The 24,480-nt window shown below is 38.5% G+C and overlaps 2 protein-coding genes across 3 annotated transcripts in view; one reads left to right on the top strand and one right to left on the bottom strand.

Annotated features, from left to right (window-relative positions):
* Nucleotides 1-11,039, top strand: part of APPL2 (adaptor protein, phosphotyrosine interacting with PH domain and leucine zipper 2) — a 37,665-nt gene extending 26,626 nt beyond the window's left edge. The window contains exons 10-21 of the mRNA XM_080575245.1: nt 1,733-1,891; nt 3,015-3,203; nt 3,530-3,572; nt 3,651-3,707; nt 3,824-3,912; nt 5,554-5,706; nt 5,811-5,863; nt 7,376-7,550; nt 8,200-8,236; nt 8,366-8,506; nt 9,251-9,298; nt 9,500-11,039. Of these exons, the coding sequence (XP_080431371.1) occupies nt 1,733-1,891; nt 3,015-3,203; nt 3,530-3,572; nt 3,651-3,707; nt 3,824-3,912; nt 5,554-5,706; nt 5,811-5,863; nt 7,376-7,550; nt 8,200-8,236; nt 8,366-8,506; nt 9,251-9,298; nt 9,500-9,628 (1,273 nt within the window). The 3' untranslated portion in view covers nt 9,629-11,039. The remainder of the gene's footprint in view (nt 1-1,732; nt 1,892-3,014; nt 3,204-3,529; nt 3,573-3,650; nt 3,708-3,823; nt 3,913-5,553; nt 5,707-5,810; nt 5,864-7,375; nt 7,551-8,199; nt 8,237-8,365; nt 8,507-9,250; nt 9,299-9,499) is intronic.
* A 40-nt stretch (nt 11,040-11,079) lies between these two features.
* WASHC4 (WASH complex subunit 4) overlaps nt 11,080-24,480 on the bottom strand; it is a 43,178-nt gene continuing 29,777 nt past the window's right edge. The window contains exons 25-34 of one of the 2 annotated variants that reach the window (XM_080575243.1): nt 22,404-22,538; nt 21,477-21,585; nt 20,684-20,750; nt 19,851-19,937; nt 19,175-19,322; nt 17,479-17,575; nt 16,816-17,012; nt 15,725-15,824; nt 14,271-14,346; nt 11,080-13,527 (exon numbers count right to left, since the gene is read on the bottom strand). In XM_080575243.1, the coding sequence (XP_080431369.1) occupies nt 14,279-14,346; nt 15,725-15,824; nt 16,816-17,012; nt 17,479-17,575; nt 19,175-19,322; nt 19,851-19,937; nt 20,684-20,750; nt 21,477-21,585; nt 22,404-22,538 (1,008 nt within the window). In that variant the 3' untranslated portion in view covers nt 11,080-13,527; nt 14,271-14,278. The remainder of the gene's footprint in view (nt 13,528-14,270; nt 14,347-15,724; nt 15,825-16,815; nt 17,013-17,478; nt 17,576-19,174; nt 19,323-19,850; nt 19,938-20,683; nt 20,751-21,476; nt 21,586-22,403; nt 22,539-24,480) is intronic. The other variant, XM_080575244.1, reaches the window with a different exon arrangement.

Raw genomic sequence — 24,480 nt, forward strand, 5'->3', positions numbered from 1 at the left:
CTGCAATACAGACCTCAAGAGGTCATCTCATCCAGTCACCTGTTGAGAGCAGGATCAGCTACAGCAGAGTTCTCAGTGCTGTATCCAGTCCAGTTTTAGGTATTTCTCTCTATCACACACACACAGTATCTTGCCACAATTTGTTTCTGCTCTCTCATGTCTGTTGCTGCATGCCTCCAAGAAGGGTCTAGCTCCATCTGCTGTATGCTCTCCCATTAGGTAGTTAAGCTGGCAGTAAGAGCTCCTCTTAGCCTTCATTTCATAAGGCTGAAAAGCAGTTCTCGCAGCCTTTTTTCATGTCGCATGCTCTGCCCTCCTGACCACCTTGGTTGCCCTTCACTTGACTCGGTTTAATTTGCTTCTGGCTTTCATGTGCTGGGGCACCAAAACAGCACCATTTTGCAGCTTGTCAAGGCCCCTCTGAACAGCAGCCCTCCACTCTAGCATAGCTATCAATCAGTCTTCCCAATCTGGTGACATCTTCATGCTTGCTGAAAGTGCAGCTGTTGTCCTGTTGTCCAGCTCGTATTAAAGACTGTAAACCTGTAGGCTTCAGTATCGGTCCAAAAGAAACACCACTAACAGCTGAATATCGGTTGGGCTTTGTGTCACTGATAACAACCCTTTAATGTTTTCTACCCTAATGTTTTCTACAAAAACAGCCATGTTTTCTACCCGTCTTGTAGTCCGTTTCTCCAGTTTGTATTTCACTAATTTGGCTAAAAGGATGCTATGGGAAACCATGTGAAAAGTCTTGCTGATGTCAAGTCAAACATCATCCACTACTCTCCTCACGTCCTCCAAGCTAGCCATCACATCACGGCAGGCAATCAGGGTTGGCAGGCGTAAATCTGTGCTTGCTGTTCCCAGTTGCCTTCTTAATCTTCACGTGCTTGGAAATGGCTTCTAGGAGAATTTGCAGGAATTCCAGTGTGTTACACTATGGCAGGAATAAGAAGTTGTTCTATGAAACTCAAGAAATACTATAGCAAAGCCTACTTTGAACTGTGCTGTTATATTAGAGCACCACTTGTATGTGTTCAGTCATGTTAACTCATACATGCATTGCTTTTAGATGATTTCTCTCTGTCTCAAAAAAATAACTTTTCATTGTCAACATGCCTTGTGTACTCATTTCAGGCTTACAGAATAATTCTGATCTCTGTATACTGTTTGGGGAAAGAAGACACTTATGTTCAACACAAATTGGAGGGGAAAAAAGCATAGCTACTATATGAGACATACTGAGAGCAAGTTCACACACCTTCAAGCTGGGCTTTCAAAATAAAGAGCAAGGGGAAATCCTGGCTGTGCTTTTGCTACCAGCCTCCAAAGACAGCCATATTTTCCTTAAACCAGTGTTAATATCTTCAGAGTGTACGCATCTTGTCTCTTCAGCCTCGGATGGCGTTTTTTGGGAGCAGTTCCCTATTGTATGCTGCTTCTTCCATTCTTTCCTAACTGAACGGATTTATCCAGTCCTTAGAGAAAGCCTTGGGCGTGTAGTCTTATATTACATTTCCTATAAAATCTACTCTAAAAATAAATTTTATCTTTGCATTCATTACTCTCCAAACCAGTAAGAGATTTTACTCAAATGCTTTCTACATTTAATTGGATTCATATTTGATCTCAGCTGGTGTTTTTGTTCATGTTGGGTTATGGATGTTAGCTATAACCTGGTATAAATTGACTAATGATGGCTTTGGATTTGTTTTGTTTTGTTTTCCAGCATACAGGGGGAGTTGGATGCTGAAGCTGAAAAAATGAGGATATCCCAGCAGGACTTGATTTCAGTTAATGAGTCTGTTTACACACCAGACTCTGATATAACTTCACCTGCTATCAATAGAAACCTCATCCAGAAGGCTGGCTACCTGAATCTTAGAAAGTAAGAAGGTTGTTCTACTTGCTCGTTTCTTTAATTGTCGACTTGTTGCTACATATTTTTGTTTTAGATCTTGAAGACTCCTCAGGTAATGAAGTTTTAGACTCCTCATTCACTGTGGTAGCTTTACCTCTCAGCTCCTAAGTATTTCTGTCATCTTTGACAATATGTTTTAGAAGTTTAAACCAAATTAGAGGCATTTGAGGCAGTTTCCCTGAACACAGAAGTTTACTTCTGGATGAATTCACCTTCAGGGATATTTCCTGTGTTCAGCTGGCTAAAAATTAGAAGCCTATGGGGCAGGGCTCAGATTGTTCCCATTTCTTAGGGCTAATGAAAACATAGTGCTTACAAAGAACAGCTATATTTTGTATTTAATATGGGTTTTCATAAACCACCGTGTTTGCATAACTAGAAGTTTTGTGGACAATGCAAGTGCATAACTTGGAATGTATGCCATACGTAGAGTTACTTCTGCAGATTTTCCAAATAAAATCTTCCATCACCTTCCACAGGAGCTATGTATATACAGCAGCAGAATTTGGTGGCATATAGTAACCCAGCCTGTGTAATTGATTAAGCTTCAGGTCATTCCTGTTTGACTAGTAATCTTTTCTGTTCTTTTTTCTTTGTATTGGATATTTGTTTATTCCTAGCAGCATTCTAAGAGCTGGATTACAATATAATAGGAAGGACTTCATAGCTAGGGAAGAGATGGTTTATGAGGTACTACTTGCAGAAGACACTTTTTCTTATGATGGCTCTGTTTTGAAACTGCTCATGCTGCTCATCAGCTGAAAATATTTTTTTTTTAATCAATCTTACTAGTATTTCATGTCAGTTACTCAGTACTAATAATTCATTTATTCCTTAACTAGGAGATAAAAAGATTCTCTGCAGTAACTTGGGATGTTTAGAATTGATTTATTTCTCCAGCTTTTATTAAGGATTAGTCTCTGCTAGGAATAGGTGATGTTTTTACTTCTAAACAGACTCATCATTAAAAAATGTCCAGGGCTGAACATAAAGTTCAACTTTAGCACCAGGGTATGTTTGAAGTTTCATAAGGTCATTTGGAGTCATTTCTAAATACCAACGAGTCTTTGTCATTGCATCTTCTCTGTAGTAAAACAGGTCTGGTGACTACAACCTGGGAAAGACTGTATTTCTTCACTCAAGGTGGCAACTTGATGTGTCAGCCGAGGGGAGCGGTAGCTGGAGGATTGATTCAGGACCTGGACAACTGCTCTGTTATGGCTGTAGACTGTGAAGACAGAAGATACTGCTTCCAGATTACTACTCCTACGGGCAAAGCGTATGAGACAGGTTTTCTTTGAGGACAGCCGGCCATGCCTACCCTTTCAGATGCTGTGTCGTATAAAACATGCTTGCTGTAATTGTAAGCCTTTCTGGGTTTCCAGAAAGCTGTTTCCAAATTAAAACCATGTTCATTCCCATCCTCCCCCACAACTGCCTGAAAAGCAAAGGCAGTATTTAAAGCTGCTTTAGCTGCAGCTTATTTGTGATTTTTGTTCTTTTGATGGTGAATAGAGACAAAGTTTGGTGGCTTTATTATAAGACTGGGAGCCAGACATTCCTTCTGTCCACTGCTAGCACTGATACACTATGTTTACATTTTAGGGGTATAACTCTTCAAGCAGAAAGCAAGAAGGAATATGAAGAGGTAAAAATATTGTCTTAATGTTTGTCATTTTTGTATACAAGTGAGCTTGAAGAGCTGAGTTTCATTTTTGCCTTCTAGTGGATATGTGCCATCAACAACATCTCCAGACAGATATATCTCACCGACAATCCAGAGGTAAGAGCTTGTTTCCATATTTCAGTCCATTCCTTCTAACTTGCGTTGCTGTTGTTCTTTACAAGGCAATACACCCAGTGTACATATGTAAAAGAGTTGCTGTTTTGTTTTCCTAGGCAGCTGCAATCAAGTTAAACCAGACAGCCCTACAAGCAGTTACTCCCATTACTACCTTTGGGAAAAAACATGAAGTTCACCATTCCAGGTAAAATGCTCACTTTCATGGACTAGAGCCTGCTGTGTGCTCAGCTGTGTTCCTTTTACAGGGCAGCAGTCACCCAGGCCTGTCTGGGTTCTGGCTTTACAAACTTTTTTTATTTCCAGCAAATTCTTCTATTTCTGATGTTTCCTACTGTAAGCCAGAAGAGATATAAAGTGTTGAGGGTAATGCTTATTGCTCCACATCGCAGCTTTGAAGATCCCTGTAGGTGCCATTGTGTTTTTGCTGTTTCTTCTGAAACAAGCACAGTGATTTACTTCTAACCATTTTTCAGTGAGGGAATGACTTGTAATGTGGATAATACAGCAGAGCCCCCGCTATACATTTAAATAAGTTTATTCTCGTACATTACTGCAACCAATTCCTGTCAGTCTGACACACGGTTATGCCTTGCGAGGGCTTTTAAAATAGTTGCTTTTGTTCTCTTGTGGTCGTTCAGGTCAATCAATAAAGATCCCTGCCACACACACACACACCCCTCAAAATTGTTAATAATGCTCTAGGATATGCTTGTATTCAAAATGTGAATTTTATGTATGGTTTCTCTGTATCTGTTTTGTTAATAATCCCAGCATCTTGCCCAGTAGGAGTTCTTCAGACTCCATGATCAGAGTTGGCTTTCAAGCCTCGTGTTGGAGTAAATTCCTGCTTTCAGCAGCAATGCGATAAATAAAATAGGGCAAGTTTGTTTCATGCTGACTTCTGCACAAAGAGCACTCTCTGTAAGATTTGTTAAAAAATTGTATATTTGTGTTCAGGTATTTACTTCTAGAAATTCAAACCTTTTCTAGATCTGTCTCTCAGACCAATGCCTTTATTATGATTTATTATTCCCTTGATTATGACTGCTTTTAGATTCCAAAGTTCCTCTGTGGGCATGGGGAATGCCAGTCAAGTGACTTTCTTTCTCATTTTATTAGGAGGTATAGCTGTTTCACTTTGATAGTTTTCTATGTATAAAATTCTAATCACCAGATATTTTACTGGCCAAAGGAACGAGCTATTTCCTTGATAACTAATCTCACAAGTCACTTTTATGTCTGTATACAGCCAACTTTGTAGAAATAGAAGATGTTGCTAGTAAAACCAGTGTACTATATGTAGTGACGACTTCTGTAGCTGTAAGAAACTTACAAATTCATCCTCTTTGAAAAAGGTGCAGGAAGAGGTCTGGCTCAGTATGTAATACTTGTTAACTACCACCTTGTAATAAGCCTGTGGCCAAGTGAGACCTCAAAAATATGGCAGGATCACCATTTACAGGCTTAGAAACAAATTCAGGTCTGCTGTTTGCACTGGTAATGTGACTGTAAATATGTCCACCAGAGGGCAGGGAGGCAAACAGCACCCTATTTCCTGTCTGTCAGTCCACAGAGTTGGTCTGCGGTCAGGTTTCATATACCAATATTTTTTTTTTTCAAATAATTTTAGGTATAAAAAATAAAATGAGGATTTTATTAGAGTCCTCAGTAATAGGTAAATAAAAAATACTCTTATTTATGTTAAATGAATACTGGTTCAATCTACTTTGGATTCTTTTGGATCTTTGGAAATCTTGTCTCCATTCCAAAGCAAAGATATGGTGTCAATGATTGAAACTTTTTTTTTTTTCCATTTTGACTTTAGCCAGAATGTAAGGAATACAGAAAATGATAAAACAACGCCCAATGAATCAGCTGGTGCTCAAGACTCCACACAACTCATTGCTCTTGGAACACCGATTCAGTTTGATATTGTACTGCCTGCCACGGAATTCCTGGACCAGAACAGAGGTGGCAGGTATGGTCAGAGACAGCAGTTGGTCGCTTTGAGTGATTTCAGAGGAGAATATTAGGTATTACAGCGTTTGTATGTGGTGACCAGTTTTTATTCTTATTTCACAGGCGTGCAAACCCATTTGGGGAATCCGAAGACAGCAGCAAAAATGAGGAAGAAGGTCAGTGCTGCATTTTTCCAGATAAAGTTAGTCATGATCTTAGGCATAATTCAGCTGTCAGCCTATCCGGTGTCTCTTAGTGAAAGCACCTGACATCACGAAGCAGCAGTAACAACCTATAGTACAGCTAAAGCTAGTTAGGTTCAGAAGCCTGTCTTTTAAATATCACTGCCTATGAAGACAGGCAGCTTTTTCCTTGATAGTCCAAGCTGTATTCCAGATTAGCTCTATTTCAAAAATTTAAAGGCAAAAAGATTTGGGTTTTAGTCCTTTTTTTTTTTTTTTTTTTTTTTAAGAGGAGCTGTTGAATTCTTTAGAAAGGATTTGATGGGACTGTATTATAGCTCTGCTCAAGTTTGAGAATGCTTAGTATCCATGTCTTACCCACAGGCACTCTGAAATCCACAATCTGAGTTTCAGAGAAGAGTACAGGATATAGCTAGCAGCAGCAACGTGTCTCTTTGAGTGAAAGGAGTTTCTTACTGCTGCCTCCTTTCCCCCCTCCCAGTGACGTGCCAGTACAAGGCAGCAGTTTTGAGCTGTGTGTGCTGGTAGGGTAAGGTCAGACTCTGCCTGTGCACCTATTCTCAGTGCCAGTTACAACCACTAACAACCGCTGTCTGGAACCAGCAGCCCCTGTCAGAAAACTGTTCGCACAACTGAAACAGACCGTAGTGATTTGAACTCTCACTTGAGCGTGCTGTCCCGGCGTGAGGTGGGATGGCTCACAGAGGAGCTGTGAGGAGCAGGCACCTCCACACTGCGGGACACAGCAGAGCGCACAATGCTTCAGTGGCTGCTTTGTGCCTCAGGTTATACAGGTGGATCTCCATTGCTCAGCTAATGCTGAGCAGTCTTTGTGGTGGTGTCTTGTGCAACATAGACACAGCTCTTGTAGCTCTTGAGCTGTCACATTCAGCAGAGCTTATCCTGCTTTATACCTTGCTCACCACTGAACATGTAGGGAGGTGGATCAAATGACAGCTTTTTCACATAATGGCTATGTAATTATAAATAAGAGAGTTATGGTGATAGTCAATAAGCAGGGAAGGATTTAATGAAAACCTCAGTGGAACTACCTGCAGTGTGGTTAGAAGGTCATAAAATTAAAGCAAGGAATATACAAAGTTTAAAGAATGAGTTTGTTGGCAGCTAAGGCTCATGCAAAACCATCCATTTATCACAGTCTGTGTGTTGTGGTCCCTCCATCTGATAGCAAGATAAGCAAAGTAAATTTCACTGGCTAATCAAACAATTCATAAAGGACCAGTTATAGTTTTTAAAGCTGCTGAGCGGCTGTGCTTCTTTTTTCCTGCTTGCTGCCAGTTCAGGCAGTTTAAAACGGGGTCAGAGTGACGCCTGGCTCATAGAAGGAAGCCATCACTCACACAGTCACCACCCACGAGTTTACTGTTGAATTTCCAAAGGGGAAAAAATAATTCCATGGTTATTTTCCAGCTACTGGCAAATCAGAGTGGCACAGTGAAAGCTTTCACGCCTTTTATCTTCCAGATTCACTCTTGCAGCAGATGTTCGTAGTTCGGTTTTTAGGATCTATGGCTGTCCAGTCAGATGACACGAGTGAGGTGATTTATGAAGCTATGAGACAAGTGTTAGCTGCTCGTGCCATTCATAACATCTTCCGTATGACTGAATCCCATCTCATGGTCACCAGCAAGAACTTGAGGTACTGTAAAATCTTCATTGCTTATCCCATGTCAGTATTCTGTTCTCTTCATGCAATTTGTGATAGTAATTTTTGCTTTTCCAAAGAAGGCACCCTTCAAGGGAGCAAGATCCCAAGAGTCACTTTACTTTGTGAAATGCCCTCCTGATTTGTTGTATGAACATCCTACTGAAATTTAATAGGATGCATTGGGTTTCTAAGACCCTACAACTACACAGGAAAAGATGCAAAAAGAAAAACGCAGTGAGAGATTCTCTTACCTCAGATGCAGTAACAGCGAGAGAGGCATTGCTCTGTCCTGTTGTCAGTATTGTTGCTGTAGAATATGGTTAGACAAGATGTCCACTTCAGCTGGATTGCATTTTAGTACAGGCACATACGGCGTTAGCTCGTGCTGGCAGAATATTTACCAAATTAGTGATTCAGAAAGATGTGACCAACAGGTAAAGCAGCTGACAGTCAGGGTCTAGAGTTGAATTTTGCCATTGACTGACTTGAAGTCATGGCTAAAGCATTTGATTCTGCGCGCATTTCCTCATCTGTAAAATTGATTCAGTGGTTGCCTTACTATTATAAAGCACCTTGAAATGACTGATAAGACTCATTCTAAAACCATTTACTTTCTTTCTCTCCCTACACACAATTGCAGGTTAATAGATCCTCAAACTCAAGTTACACGAATAAGTGTAAGTAACTTTGTTTTGAATCCGTTTTTTCTACCACAGCATTGAATACTTAGTCACATGAACCTTAGCTCTTGACCAAGCTTACTGCATGCTGATTAAAAAAAGACTTCTTTTATTATAATTTTCCAGTTTGAACTTGCCACTGTGACACAGTTTGCTGCTCATCAGGATAACAGGAGACTGATTGGTTTTGTGGTCCATCTCAGTGAGACTCCGGGAGAAGAATCCATGAGCGCATACGTTTTTGAGAGCAACACAGAAGGAGAAAAGGTTTGCATAACGTTTATTAATATACTTTATTTAGAAAACAAGTCCTGGGCTTCTTGGCTTACACATCTGGGAAGCAGTACGACAGAAGGGAGAGTAACCAAATTTCTTAGTAGGTAAACATGCAGTGGCCTGTGTCTAAAAAGGCCCCAGTCTGTTGTATGTGCTGCTGCATTGGCTATAAGGAAAGGGTGCGATTGCTAATACAAGCATTAAGAGATATGGAAAAGCATGTCTGTGTCTAGCTGAAAAAATGAAATTATTTCATTTCAATGAAACACTGAAAAAATGAATTTATCAGTGATAGTGAGACAAATACAGCTAGAAAGCTCTCACCAAAAAGACAGCCATACTGTGTTAACAGCACTGCGGCGCTTGCTGCGTGTCTTGTAATAAGAGACTTCTAAATAAGGAAGATGTTGAAGAATTTTTTCTCTTAAACAACAATAATCTGAGGCATACTGGGGGAGATTCCCAGGTTTGGAAATAACTTAGTGAATAAAAGTTCACACACAGAAAAAAACTGAGTACAAAGATAAACTTTAGTTCATCTCTAAGAGAGCTTTGAAATAAGACTGCTTTATTTTTATGTAGTTATTACAGTGAATTGGTTTTCTACCTCTCCTTTTACACCTGTATTTAAAACTAAGTTTGCATCGATGCTTCTGTGTTTTAGTCCTGATTAAGCAGCAAAACCCGTAACAAAAACAAAAAAACCCTGACCTTCACATACATTTCTCTTTCTAGATTTGTTACGCCATTAGCTTGGGAAAAGAAATCATTGAGGCACAGAAGGTAAGTTTGATTCCCCATAAATGTCTGTCTTTTCTGCTTTTGGTGACAGCTTTTTTTGGTGGAGCTTTGTCATAGTCGATAAGCATAAATATAACAACTTACCCACATAGTTAAGGTATTTTCCATGTCTTTCTCAGCAATATAAAGTTCAAAATAAAAGACCCATTTTTACATATTGTTGACCTCTTTATTTTTCTTCAGGACCCAGAAGCATTAGCTCAGCTAATGAAGTCTGTGCCATTAACAAATGATGGAAAGTTCATGCTTCTGAACGATCAGTCAGAAGAGGACGGAACCACACATGAAGAAGGGGAAGAATCAGAAGCATAAGAACTCCTGGACCTTTCCTACCTCCTATCTGGGAGCAGGAAAAGCGGGGAGTCTTCGCAAGAAGCTCAGTTTTTAAATCATCTGTGCACACTCAAGGCCAGCTTCCGTCATCCTGCTAGAGAGAATGTGGTGTCTTTGCAGTGGAGTCTCCTCTGGCTTTACAGTGAAACAAAAGCAGAACCTTGGCCTTTGGGAATTTTTGCATTTGTGAATGTGTAGTGTAGAGGGGGTCAGGGAAGCTGACAATCCTAGGAGATGTTTCAGCATTAGCCCTTTGCTGCTGGCAGTTCAGACAGCAAAACTGTCAGCCACAAAGGGTTAATGTTACTTCTGCAGATTAACAGTGAGAAGCCTTCATTTCTGCTGAAATTAGTACAAATTGTAAGTTGTCAGCTCCTTTAAAAAAAATCAGGCCTCGAACTTCCTACCCTAGTCAGTTTTTATAGTTTGCATGATTATGTGCATCTGAATGAAGGTTAAAAATGCACTATTTACTTTATTTTCAGATGAAGTTATTTTTAGTCTAGTTTAAGTGTAACAAGATTTATCTTTTGTGCTAGTCTATTTACAAAACAATTTGTTAAACACTAAATTTTTCCTATTAATATAATCTATTTTTATATTGCATCTGGAATAAGCTTACAAAACAAATTTAAGTGCCTACTCTTACCTTTATGGGGACCGCACTCACGTTCTGTAATTAAATAATGGACATAATGTACCTCCTTGATTTATTATTCTAAATACCACTGACATGCAAACATCAGTAGTAGTCAACAAGTGGGGCATGTTAGCTGTGTGCAGTTTTTCTACGGTTAGGTTTCTTAAGTTGCCAGAGACAACTTGTAAGACAAATAAGTACTTTTATAGAGTTCTTTGTATTTTTAACATTGTGGTGACGTACAACAGTGGAAAATCTACCAGCAATCTTCAATTTTAAGAAGCTGAGCAATAAAATGCTAGATTATCAGTCTCTAGTACATTGACTAGTTTCACAATACATTCCTGAAATTAAATGCTGTGTATCTTGGCTAATAAGTTTAGATTTTTTCCCCCTCCATGAAGTTGCATTTTGCAAGAACAAACAAAAATAAATAGGAGTACTGGGGGGAGAGGCAGGAGGGCATCCATATGTGGCATTGTTTATATTAATCGAGATAAGGTAACTGGAACAAATAGCTGATGTTCTTCAACTGAATTTAACTCTTCTCAAGCACTTAATAGGAAACTAGGTTTTCTGTAAACAATATGTGCTACAGCATCTGAAAGATTACAGTTTGCGAGTGTTTGACATGGAATAAATTCGTTTAGTTGGTTGCTGAATGTTTGTAAGAACCATGGAAGACAACTGTTAGTAACTGACACAAACACTTCTTCTTAAATAAAAGTTGAAGCTGTCATATTAAAAAAATTAAAACCTCCTGAAGTGCTGTTACTGAAGACACTGAGAATGAGGTTCTGAAAATTACATTTATTAACAGTTTTATGTACATAAGGTACTCTACTCACAAACCAGACTGAGGTAACAAAATACCCTTTTGTACAATGAGTTAGGAAACACTGTTACATTTGGTCCTTTGTACCTGAGAAGCTGAAGACAGCTGTTGTTGATGGACATCAGGTGAAAACTCAAATTTACTTCTAATTAGGACCTCTGGAACCTACCCTTCAAGCAAAGCTGAACACACACCAGCACTTTGCTTCCCAGGGAAGCACAGACCACTTGGGTACTGCTGGGGCCATCGCTCAGCACCACTGGTCAGTGACAGATGCCTTTTGACCTGGGGGCTGAAAGGCAACGAGGGCATCAGCTGCGCTCTGCTTCCCCTACCTGATAGCACCAGGAGGGAAGGCAAGGCAGCCGCGTGGCTTCTGGCATAAAAGGACACAGCACCATATCAGAAGCAGGTTTCAAGACCTCTGGAGGAGCTGCTGCCACCACCTCCACCTACAACAGCCTCGTCACAAGACAAAGCGCAGGAGGGCAGCGGTGGCAGCTGCCTTCTCAGGGAGGTAGACTGGCCTTCAGCCTGTTCTGCCCCTGACTTGAAGGAGAAAGAAAACTAGAGATCCATTTTATGTCCCTGCAGTAAACTCATCATCCTCACTTCCCTTTTTCACCTCTCGCAATTTTGGGTGAGCAACAAGTTCAGTTTAGTTTGGAGGATTATTTTGTATTATTTTTAGATCCATCATCATCTCCAGCCAACCTGTTGGAGCCCCTTTTGTTCCTAAAATCAGCGCAGGAGGGCAAAAGCAATGAAAAGAGTAGCACCACAACAAGAATTCTGCACCCCTTCCAGATAATTGGGACAGAGGAGTGCCATCCAAAACCAGGACCCACTTTGTATTTCAGATGACGAAAGCTTTCGTTATCTATGTGCTGCTACATGACAAAAAGTGTAAATATAATAAACTACAATCCTGTATTAGCAAGAATAGCTCTATTATCACTGTACATATTTGTTTGTATGTATATATTTTTGCCACATATAGTATACATTCAAGTCCCAACCTCAAACAGGACTCTATAAAAATAAGCTCATGTCTTTTCTGTAGAATTTCCATTACCAGAACCACATGAATTTGTTCACCATCATACGCACATTAGTAACTGGAGCATCACCTAGCTGAGATGGTCTTTCCAAAAAATGTGGGAGAAGGAAAAATAGAAATGCAGACTTCATTAGAGCACAGGTAATGCCTTGACTGTATGTATCTACCTAGCAAGTCCATCCTGTGGGGAAAACAAACACTATGTGTGAGTCTGCTGTTGTTGCAGAATCAAGATAGTGCTTGACCACTCCAAGGCAGGAACTTCCATGCCTTCAGATGAGACAGGAGTCTGGAAGTAGGTACACTGCAATTGCAACAGTATGGAAATTATTAGGAACAGCCAGACTGCTGCTGCTGTTCTCAGCAACACTACTGAGCGCATTCAGTGCGGGCACAATTTGGTCAGAAAAAAAGCATACATAAATTATGACAAAAACTATCAAAAATAAATCAAGTAATGCAGCATTTTTTAGGGCAGTCTCTGCAGTTAAACAAACAAACAAACCCTTTAATGAGCCCAGCTGATTTAAACAGTCCACAAAGCTTCTGGGTCATGTTTTCAGAGCCAATGAAAGGACTTTCATCAGTCTGGTCTCTCTCCAGTTGCAACAAAAAAATTGTCCTAGTTTTCCAAATGCTGAACTGACTCGCAAGAAAGAATGAATCAAAAAGTCTGCCAGGAATTGTCTTAGCTACTGACACGAGGGTGGGGGGAGCAATTTGAACCATTTATATTAAAGCATTACTTTTTTGACGGGGGAGAAGGGGTGGAATCAGAAGAGATGAAAGAAGCTTTCAAGTACAGTCTTAAAATACAGTTAAGAATGCCAAAAACCAAAAAGTAATTTCTCAGGCTGACTAGAGTAGTTTCTTCTAGCTAGTAAAACCTAAAAGTCTTATGTTCTGGGAGATTAAAACACAAGAGTATCTTTTAATGGAACTGGTGTTTACTTTTAAGCTAAGTCTAGCTATTTACTTAAGTCAGGTATCTGAGTTAACTCTTGTACAACCTAGAAACCTCTACTTGCAGGCATTAACAGATGTTAAAATTTATACAGAGTTCTCACAGTGTTCAGCAGCTTCTGAAGCCTGCAGTGCAATTATTGTTAATAACCAGGCATGTAAGACTGTATTAACAACACAGACAATACAACAGACCTACAAAGGCTAAGAAACACAGATTTGAGGCTGAAACTTGCAGTTAGGCACAACATATTCATGAAGTATAAGATCACTTAATAGGTACAGACACTCATCACACAGTGTCTGGTCATAAAAGGAAGAGCTGATTGTGGTTCTGTCTTGGCTCTTGATTTCCTTACTTCTGTGGATGCAAATCAGACCTTCAGTATGAAATGAAAAGTAGTTTGTTATCTTCACTTTTCTGGTTTCCCCTGTCTCTGATATTGGGGGGGGGGGGGGGGGGGGGGAAGATTCGGGGAAAGTAAATGCTTGGCAGGGTCTTAAGCTCCCAGAGTGCAAATCCCATACTAATAATAAGGTTTTGTGGAATAAAACATTAATAAGGACTTCCACATTGTGCAACAGTTTTAACATACATTCACAAGGTACACTGTTATACCCACAGTGTAATTTGTGACTGCATTAAGCAAATACAACAGGACTGCATGCCCACATCTGGACAACGGATATTGCACCATATTTTTCTTCAGTTTTCTATTTCTTGTTGAACAGATAAATGTACAAGTTCAAGTCTTAGATCAATGGCCTATGAGTCTTTTCTTTTTTTTAACAGTATGTTAGAGATGCAAGAAAGCATCTAAAAATTAGTAGTTTTCTTCGGTATACATCTGTAATTCAAAATAACTACCTCCAAGCTATATTTTATGTAGTTATTTTCAATCTAGAGAAAGTGCTGTAGATAAGTAACTCCTGAAAAATATGAGTTTCTAAAGGAAAATTGAACAAAAACAAACCTAGCGTCATTGGATGCTAGTATACTATTATACATTTTCTGTTGGGTTTTACGGACCAAGTAAGTTGAATGCAGAGCTTTTACCCCTACAGAGTGTTACTAATTTTGACAAGAAAATGAATTATTTGAGTAAGTAATTATCACCCATACCAGCCATATCATTTCACAACAGGATCTGCAGGCGTAGAGTTGGAAAGATCTCCGTTGCTTGCTTTAACAGATTCTTCTATAAAAATAAAAATTGGAGGCATGGATTATGTTTAACATTTTACTCAAGGCAGTAAAAACAGTCTTAGCATATATATCATGTTGCTCTCATAAAACATTTGAAACACTATACCATGGTCACGTATGCCAACTGACCTTGTGGTACAAAGGATCCTGGCACTATGAAGAAGTTTGTATTTGGGTTGTAAGGTTTCTTCTCATCAGTAGGATTACTTGTGTAAAGATTACATACATGTACTCAGACATTTTGCAGAGCCCAAGTCTAAATATTGTGGTAGAAGGCAATGATACAACCATGTCCAAATCTTTCAGGCTGGTATGCCTTTCCAGCTTCCCTCACCACAAAACACGTTTTTCAGAGAACTCAACATGTACCATGACAGTGAATATTTTACCTGAAATATAAGTAACTGTTGTCCTACAGAATGCTCTCCTAAAGAAGCAAGGATTGTATATCTAGTCCTACTCACCACAATGCTCATAGTTGGCTTTTGAGTAGCACATTCATTTGAGAAACACCACTGAACATCAAATATAAATTCATACTAAAAGATTTTTCTTTATGAAATGTCTTCCTAGTACAGAAGAAAAGTGATCTTTGTCTCGGTGACAGTAACCTCACAGATCATTTCTATCTTTGTCAGAACTAAACAGAATTGGTAAATTGTTTTCCATTGTTTAAACACTGCTACATTCAGCCATGAGAGAACCGAGTTTCTAAGCAACTTGTAACGGAACATCTACATCGTAATCCTTGGGAGCTTTCTCATTTCTTTAAGATTTTTTCCAAACCCAAGAGAATTTCCCATAATTCTTGAGGGAGACTATATAAGCATGAATGTAAAATGCAAAATTTCCATGTTACCTAAGTCAAGAGAGTATATATCACAAGTGGAGATCTTGCCCGTTGAATGTAATTCAATGGTAGACCAAAACATATCATAAATATTACACATGTGAAAGTCACGTATAATATCTGCATTATCTGCCTATGTGAGTTGAAAAGCAGCTACTAAACAGCAGATGAAAAACACCAATTTCACATCAAAGGTTGTACAAAAAAACTGTTAACAACATTAGTAATGGAGAGGGTAAATATGATGCTAAAGTTACTGAATTTAATACTGCTGCAAGTATGCATTCTCCCTGTCCCCGGTTTTGCTTGTTTCCAGGAGCCCAGCTTGAAATTTAACTTTTCCAAAGAAGGACTCCTGAGCTGTTCTTGACTACTTAATCATCCTGAACCTCATAAATTCTCTCAGTAATACTGATTCAACACAATAGCAAGAAAGCAACTATGGAAAAAAGGAAAAGAGCATCTTCCCTACTAAGACACTCTTGGGAACCTAAGTGTTCTACACATAGTATTCACTCACCTTCTTTTTCTTTCTTTTCCTGGTTTTCTTCTGCTGCAGTTTTATCTGCTCTGAAAAAAATTCTTGCACTACTTAATGAAAAATAAAGGAGTTCAAATTCCTAAGTAAAAAGATACAGAAGAGAAGTGTCAGTGTATCACAAGAAAGACTTTGTAGACAGATTAATATTCTTCAGAAGCATCAAAGGCAACTAGACTTCAGTATCTACATCACTTATGTGCTGTAGAAAATCTTCCTCCATTCATACCTTTTCCACATGCATTTTACAAAAAGCGTAAGTCAGCCAGAATCTCTAAAGAGTAATTTAAGCAAAGCAGCATTGATGCAATAAACCTGTGACTAATCCACTGGGGCTGGATGTGAGGTTTGTAGCCACAGTGAGAATTTGAAACAACTTGCACATGGAAAACTACACAACCCAATAATTTAGATGACTGCGAGGTAGATCAGTTTCTAAACAAGGTTCAGTGATATACATGCTTGTGTCAGTCATGCAGGGCTTTCTCTATTCTAGCAACAGCTGTGCTTTTACAGAATGTAATCACCGACTATTTATAAACAAACATCTGCAGATTTGTCCCATAACCCCTTCAAATGAAAAGCAAAATGAGAGAGACAGGCTTTTATATCTCAGATAGAACCTGAACTACTACACTTGAAAATTTAAGTGTATCTTTCTTCTGTTTGACAGCTGGTATGCTGTCAAACTCAGTAATTCAGCGAATTAACACCCAAGCAACTCTGAGGGTTCACAGTGTTATGTTAAATTTCTTATAACTAAGATTTTACAAAAAAGTTTTTAGCTCCTATTTAAACATTTAGGTTTCAGTTGCATTCGATTTTTGTCTGTTAGACAAAGACTTCCAATCAAACAACTCAAATTCCTGACTCAGACAAATACCACAAATGCTTATGACATCCCTTCAGATAGTACACCTCAAGTCTGTTTTTATTTTTTTGTTTGTTTGTTTGTTTAGCATTGTTGCTCTAGACAATGCTTTATGTTGTTTGTTCTTGATAATCTCCTTCAGAAACCAGCTCCCTGAACTGTGCTGAGCTCAACACATAACAGAACTAGACCCATGCTATACCTGTAAGCAAACTTCCAGTCGCTTGTGAGTAAGGTTCATAGTTTGTAGCAGTTTTTCATCTTGATTAATGGACTGCACATTCTGTTGCTTAGCTACTGCTCTTATTTCCTTCACATACTTCTCTCTAACAGACTGGAACCAGTGCAGGGAATCAAACTCCTGGTACTGATCCAAAAGCTTCAGAATGTAAGCCACACCTACAGTAATTAACAAACCATGTGCCAAGTCAACATGCAATTTATAAAACATTTTGTGAATGTTATTAATGGATCAGTTTAAACTGATAATTTCCATGCAATTAGAATTTAAATTGCAATTAACTTACATTTAAATCTAACAGAAAAAAGAATTGTAATAAAGAACAAGCTTCGATTTTTAAAAGCCTCATGACTTATCCAAAGACTTGCATGAATTCTCATCTGCTGAGACCTGCAGGCTTTGAAAGAAACCAGGGAGTACTGACATACGACAAAACTGGCTGCTGCCATAACCAATTATTCCATGCTTAAGAGATTCTGAACAAAATAGACCCCAAGTCCACTGTGCTGGAGCCAAGACAATCCAAATTTATATTATGGGAACACACACACAAAAGACAAACGTTTCTTGCAAATAGCCATTATGTTGGCTTACCTAAATGTTAGTCAGCAAGCTGAAACTTACCCATGGCAAAACCATCATCAGTGAAAGCTGCTCCGCTTTTGTTCTTCTTATTCAACTTCTCCTTACAACTGATTGAATGCTCTACAAAATTGAGGGTCTGAAAGAGTGAAAAAATTGCCTTGGAGTCATCAGCAGACATAAAAAAAAAAAAAAAACTACAAGATATTCACATGCTGTTAGATATAATTCTTCGCCACTGTCTATCCTGTGTCTCCCATCATGAGGCATTTTTTTTGGAAAAGCTTGTCCTTTTTCTAGAATTTTGAGGAAGAAAGTTAAGTTTTGGAAAACATTTGCATAAGTAAAAACATAAGGTACATCTGCTGTTCTTGTGAGACTATCACTTAGCAGACTGTTGCTGATTAAAGGTAAACATGTACGTAAATAAAGGATAATTAGAATAACCAGGGTTCCTGGAAAGCTTAAAAATACCACTGTCTTAAAGCTACAGTGCATTATTTCACTTTATTTAGAAATTTATAAAAAGATTTAGTCAGTCTTACACTTACAACGATATTGAACAACAGATCCAGGTACTAACACTAAGTAATGGGTATTTGTATGCAGTAGCTACTCTAAGACATGTATATCTGAGTACATTAACAACTTCTCAAAAAACTATGAAGCATTTTCAATTTAACTACACTGAAATGTATTTTATTTTCATCAAATGATGGCATTTTCTTGAAACTGTGTTAATCAGAAAAAATTCCACAAATTGTAATCAAAAAGTGCAAAGTGTTTGCCTTAGCCCTTTACTGTCTTTCACTTCTATCACCAAGACATACTCATCTTCTCAGTTTTATTAAATTCGTGGCATATATTTATCTGACATTCCAAAATTAGCTTCTAAAATGGTGTTCTGGTTTTGGCTCGGACAGTTAATTTTATTCATAGTAGCTGGTATAGGCTGGTGGTTTCAATTTAGGATGGAAATAATGTTGCTAACACACCACTGTTTTCACTGTTGCAGAGCAGTGCCTGCACAGAGTCAAGGACTTTTCAGCTTCTGATGCTGCCCTGCCAACGAGGAGGCTGAGGGTGCATGAGAAGCTGGGAAGGGCCAGAGCCAAAACAGCTGACCCCAAATGCCCAAATACATGGAATGTTATGTTCCATAACACATGGCATCATGGTCAGCAACAGAAGCTGAGGGGAAAGAAGGAGGAGAGGGACACATCTGGAGTGATGGCATTTGCCTTGCCAAGAAACTGTCACACATGATGAGCCCTGCTTTCCTGGAAGGAAACACCTGCCTGCTGATAGAAAGTAGCAAACGGATTCCTTGTTTGGTTTTGCTTGTGTGCACAGCTTTTGCTCTACCTACTGAACTGTCTTATGCTCTACCCAAGAGTTCTCGCAATTTTACCTTTGCAATTCTCTCCCCACTCCCACTGTGGGGGGAGTGAAGGAGCAGCTGTGTGGTGCTGAGCTGTCTGCCAGGGTTAGACCACCCCAAATGGGATGTTATACCTACCATGCAATTAATCTGTTTAGACCATTTAGGCCTTCAGATAGAACTGAAAAGAAAAACAAGGCTTTGGACAACTACCAGCAGAACAGTTCTCAACACAGGTCTACTCATACTTAACGAAGAAAGCATAACACGTTAATCAATAGCCATAAACAAAACATTGAAACAGAAACTTTGACTTTTTTTTTTTAAAGTACTGGTACAAACAATGAATATACTAACCAGTGGGGGAACAATTATATAGAAGTTCCGCAAATGCATATTCTTTGGGCTGCGGAATTCAGGAGCAAATACATCCACAAGCATTTTAAAGTATTCCGTTCCTTCTGCAAAGTTACGTGTGAGGTCACTGAGGACAGAGTCCAACTGCCTGCAAAGGATAAGCAATGTGTTTAGCAGAAAACCTGTTTTCTGCTAGAAGTTTCTTTACTTACTCATCTCTCCAAGTAAAAATGCTCTCTTCACCCTTTGGCTACACCTACAACCCAATATTCTGACCAGAGAGTCCAAGGTGACACCCTGCCTCTGCAGCCACCTTGAATAATATAGTTTGATTTAATTTCCTCAAAAGTGTTCTATAGAATACTTGTTTTTTTCTCTAAGGCCCTGAATATTAAAAAAAAAGATGTCAGACAGATGGTGAGAAACACTTGTTAGCCTTTAAATCACAAATATATTATCAAGAAACCAGATTCAGTAACAAGTCTCTTAGTACAAATGATACTTTATATTCATTTTTAAAACTGCTTATATTTTCTATGCTTTTAACACATTTTTGCATAAAATTACTTTAACACATGCACACACGCAAGCAACCAACAGTTGCATTTACAGCTTTAGAATTAAAACTCTCTCATCCCAACCCTGCCCCAGACCTCAAAGCAGGATATTAGGGTACCTTGCTGCTTTCTGCGTTTCTTCTGAGAGTCCTTCTTCTTTCACCAGCTCTTCAAAATTAACAATGTCTTCCAGATCAGGAACAAACCTGAAAACTTACTGTTTGTTAGGATTATCTTCACCTGGTTATATTCAGTGAAGTATCTAACATAGTTTATAGTATATTTAATTTAGTCTTCTGGGCTCAAACTACTTGTTTGAAGTCATATCTTATCTGCAATTCTATTCTCATCTGAGTCCTGTTAAATCCACTTCTAAATACACACAAAATTATTTATACTTCTTTTACTAGGCTACCATCTCCTTTCTCTAGCACTTGTCCTTGGTAACTATAAATTTATTAACATTTGCAAGAAAACCAACTATGCTGATACATAAGAGTCACTAGATCTTAATGACCTTGTACAAAAATATTCTTCTTTACATACAGATAGATGATTGTATCAAGGAAGTGTTAATTTCAATTTTAAGCTCTTCAAGATTAGTCCTATTTTTCTTTTAATGCACCTTCTTGAAGTGATTAACATTAGGAATTACTTAATTATGAACTAATGACTTACATACACATTCCATTAATTCTTTTGCAGTGTATTTGCCTATAATTTGTTTGATTTTTGGTGTTTTAAGGCAACCATTGAGCAGATCTGAATGCAGGCAATATTTTTGATAATTCTACTTCAATGAAGGAATAAAAATGGACTTCTTAAATATTTAATCAAATTATATATTATTTATGGCAGGTGGGTGAGAACCTTTTCAAGGGAATATCACCACAAATAGGGAACAAAGGACTGAATAAGAGAAAACAGAAAAATCAAGTATTTGTGGAAGTACCTAATTGCACTACTACAGCAGTGAAGTCCACCAGATCTTATCATTCGGACATAACCCATAGCATTGCCTTTAAAAACAAGGGAAAAAACAGAAGGAATTTATAACTATTTAAATATATATACATATATACACACACATATGCACACACTTCAGCATTCCTACAAGTTCTGAAACATGACTTAAAGTTTCCGTACGGTATTTCAGCTTTTAAAGCAGTTTCTTTGCAGAGTTAAAAAAAGATAAAAGACATTCATTGAAAACTGATGTAAAAAGTCTGTCTAGATGAGTAAAACACAAGATCATCATCTAGCAACATTGAGCTCACTTGCATGATAGCCTAAGGGCCAAATAGTACAAAATCTTTCCTCCAGGCACATTGAGTTCCATTAAGTTCAGATCAGTCCTACACATCTACAGTATCAATGGCTGAAAATACCGTCATAATTTCATGCATTACTCAAAGTTACTTCGGCTAAATATACAGCCTTTTCCTGAAAAATATGAAGAGCATTTTACTGGGAAATATACGCAATCTGGATAAAAGTAACTTCCATAAGGAAAAGGAGAACCTAAAAGGAAACTGGGTTCTATGCAAGCTGTAGATACATTTTAGATTATGACACGCAAGGCCCAGTCCTGTGCATTAGATAAGAGTATTTATTTTCCCTGGGGTACAAGTGAAGCACTTTCCATCTGACTAGGTTTAGCCTGTGCTAAGAGTTCAGTTACAAGACTACGAAGACTTCTTCCATTTACTAACATTTATAAGATTGTCTTAGATAGCATTTCATACCGATTTGACTTATGAGTTGTCTGAACTGGTCAAGGTAGCTCTGGCCATCTGGGGTTATTCCAAGTTTTCTGATGCCTCTGTTGAATTTATCTGCTCTTTCAAATGGATACTACAAAAAAAAAATACAGTAATTTGTAAAAAAAAAAAAACAAAAAAAAAAAAACAAAAACAAAAAAAAACCTGCCTAACCTTAAAAAGTCTATTTTTTCATCATGTCAATACTATTCTATTTGCAGTGTATCTCTACCTCAGTGACAGCTTCAGCATTTTTTTCTAAAGTTATACACCTGCCTGTTCCTATTAGTTTGTAAAAATCATTTGACAAGTCACTTCTGCAAACTGAAAAATGAAATAGAAATGTTACAGTGAACAAGAAAGTATTCCTACAAGAAAAAAAACACTTGACATGCAAAGAAGCTGATAGCGTATTTTACTGAAATACATTGCCTGTTACATTTTTGAGAAACCAATTTTCCAGCATAGGAAATCAGACCCTAGTCCTCAAAACCTGACTGACTTGAATAAATGTCGTATGTCCATATCATTTTGGATTCTATCTGTAAAATCTTATTATTCAAAACTGACAGTAACTGTTAAGCATGATTTGAACCTGAAGTTTAGAGCCTCTAATGGATCACAAATGCAGCAAATTATTGTTTTCAGGTCACCGACAGAATAATTTTAACCAACTCCATAACATCAAAGAAAATATTCACGGAGGAAACAGAACGAAGCCAAGCCATCCTGAGCAAGGAAATCCAAAGCATTCTATTGTGCTAGGACAAAAGCTTTCAGTTTGCCTGGAACTATATGTTTAAATAATAGAAAAGTTGTGACATGTTATGCATAGTCCAGTCCGCCTTTAGTCATGTGAAAGAAGTGCTTCTTTCAGACAGGTTACTCTCAATCCTTCAAAAATTACTATACCTTGTGATCATTTTGATCCTTGACTTCCCTGAAGAATCTGATGTCCTTGATAAGTCTGGATTTGATATGTTCATCATACATAAACTGACTAAAAATATAAAATTTTTTCCTCAAAAACTGGTAAGTGAAGTTGACCTAGAAAAAAAAAAAAAGTAAAATCGAGAAAGTTGGCAGAGTAACATACACCTCTAGTGACCCCTGTTCTGTAGCTTCCAATACAACTTGTATTTATAATAACGTAACTTTGAAAAAAGGAAATCTCAGTTTATTTCGTTTTGTTATTCTCAACTTATCTATTTCACTGCTTTAAAGAATAAAGAAAAAACCTTCTCCGGGAAGACCTACTGTCTTCCAGGAAGGGCAGAGGGATCAAGGAACAGATTAGCTATTTCAATTCGATGACCTGCCCCACACAGCCATTATTTTGTGTCTGGAATATCCTGTAACTGTCCTTTTGAAACAATACAAGTATTTTGAGTTGAAAAGGGCATCAGACATGCTCGACTTCCTCATTCTTCAAGTAATGGAATCTGCATAATGTCCCAACATACCTTTTCACTTTCTCAAAATTTTCTAAAATACTCTCCCATAAGACAGAAGTACACTTCCACCCTACGTATCTCATTTACTTCTCCTGTTTGCATAAAAAGCTTTAATGACGACCGGACATGAATAAAGCAGCAAAATCCACATCACTTGGAAATAAAGCAAGTAATAAGACAACTTTCTGAGTAACCAAAACCCCCATGATTAACTATTCCACTAACAAAATCATTCTCAGAAGAATAGTGCAAGGGAAGTTATTTCTCATAGTAAAAGGAAGCATGAAAACCTTATTCTCCTCATCACTTGTGTAGCTGGTGCCATGCTCAAGGATTTGGCTTCACTGATCATGGATCTACCTTTGAGAAACCATGTCTGTTGAGAGCTGATGGGATTCACTTGTCCATGAGGAGCAAGAAGAGTTTTCTTGCCAACAAGCTGGCCCAACTTCTAAGAGAGCTTTAAACTGAGCTTAGGAGGAGAAGGAGATGGAGTTTTGAGTAACAGAGAAGATCCGGGGGCTGCTGATGTACTAGGAACAAACAGGGAAACACCCGTGAAATGTCTCAGAGTAATTAAGGCTTGTTCCTCTAAAAAGGCTATGTGGTAAACAGCCTGACTGAAGTGCATCTATATCAATGCACACAGTGTGGGTAACAAATGAGGGGAGTTAGAAGTCAGAGCAGTTAAAAAGCTATGATCTAATTGTTATCACTGAAACTTGGTGGGACAAATCAGACAATTAAAGCGCTGCAATCCACGGCTATAAACTGTTCAGAAGGGACAGGCAAGGAAGGAGAGGCAGAGGGATCATCTTCTACGTAACAAAAATCAAACGAACAACAAAAAAAAAAAGACTGCAGAGAGCTGTCTGAGAAACAGTGATGAACAGGTAAAGAACTTGTAGGTGAAAATTAGAGGCCAAGTCAAAGGAAACTTCACGGGTGGTGTTCACTACAGGCCACCCAGTCAAGGGGATGATGTTGATAAAGCTTTCTTTCTTCAACTACAGGAAGCAACACACTCACAGGCTCTGATCCTTTTAGAGGACTAAAATCATCTTGACAACTGCTGGAAAAGCAGCACAGCAAGCTATAAACTGTCCCTGAGACTCTTGGAGCATGTCCAGGATAGTTTCTTAATCCAGGTGATAAGATAGCCCAACCAGAAGAAAAGCATCTCTGGACCCACTGCTTACCAACACAAATGAGCTAATTAGAAAGGTCAAGATTTGCTGTAGGCTGGGCTTGCAGTGATCATGCCCTGGTGGAATTTAGGATCCAGAGGGATACAGGCCAGGCAAAGAGTAAAGTCAAGACCCTGAATTTTAGGAATACAAACTTTCAGTTCAAGGAATTAGTGGATGGGATCCACTGGGAAACTGCCCTCAGGGATAGAGGAGCAGAACAGAGCTGGCAGATGTTTAAAGACATTTTTCTTAGAGCACAAGAGCTCTCAATTCCCATGTGGAATTCCCGTCAGGCAAGATAGGCCAGAGACCAGCATAGCTGAGTAAGGTCAAACTAAAGTGTAA

The sequence above is a fragment of the Anser brachyrhynchus genome, assembly GCF_964034855.1.
Source record: "Anser brachyrhynchus genome assembly, chromosome: 1".
In the NCBI taxonomy this organism is placed as follows: Eukaryota; Metazoa; Chordata; class Aves; order Anseriformes; family Anatidae; genus Anser; species Anser brachyrhynchus.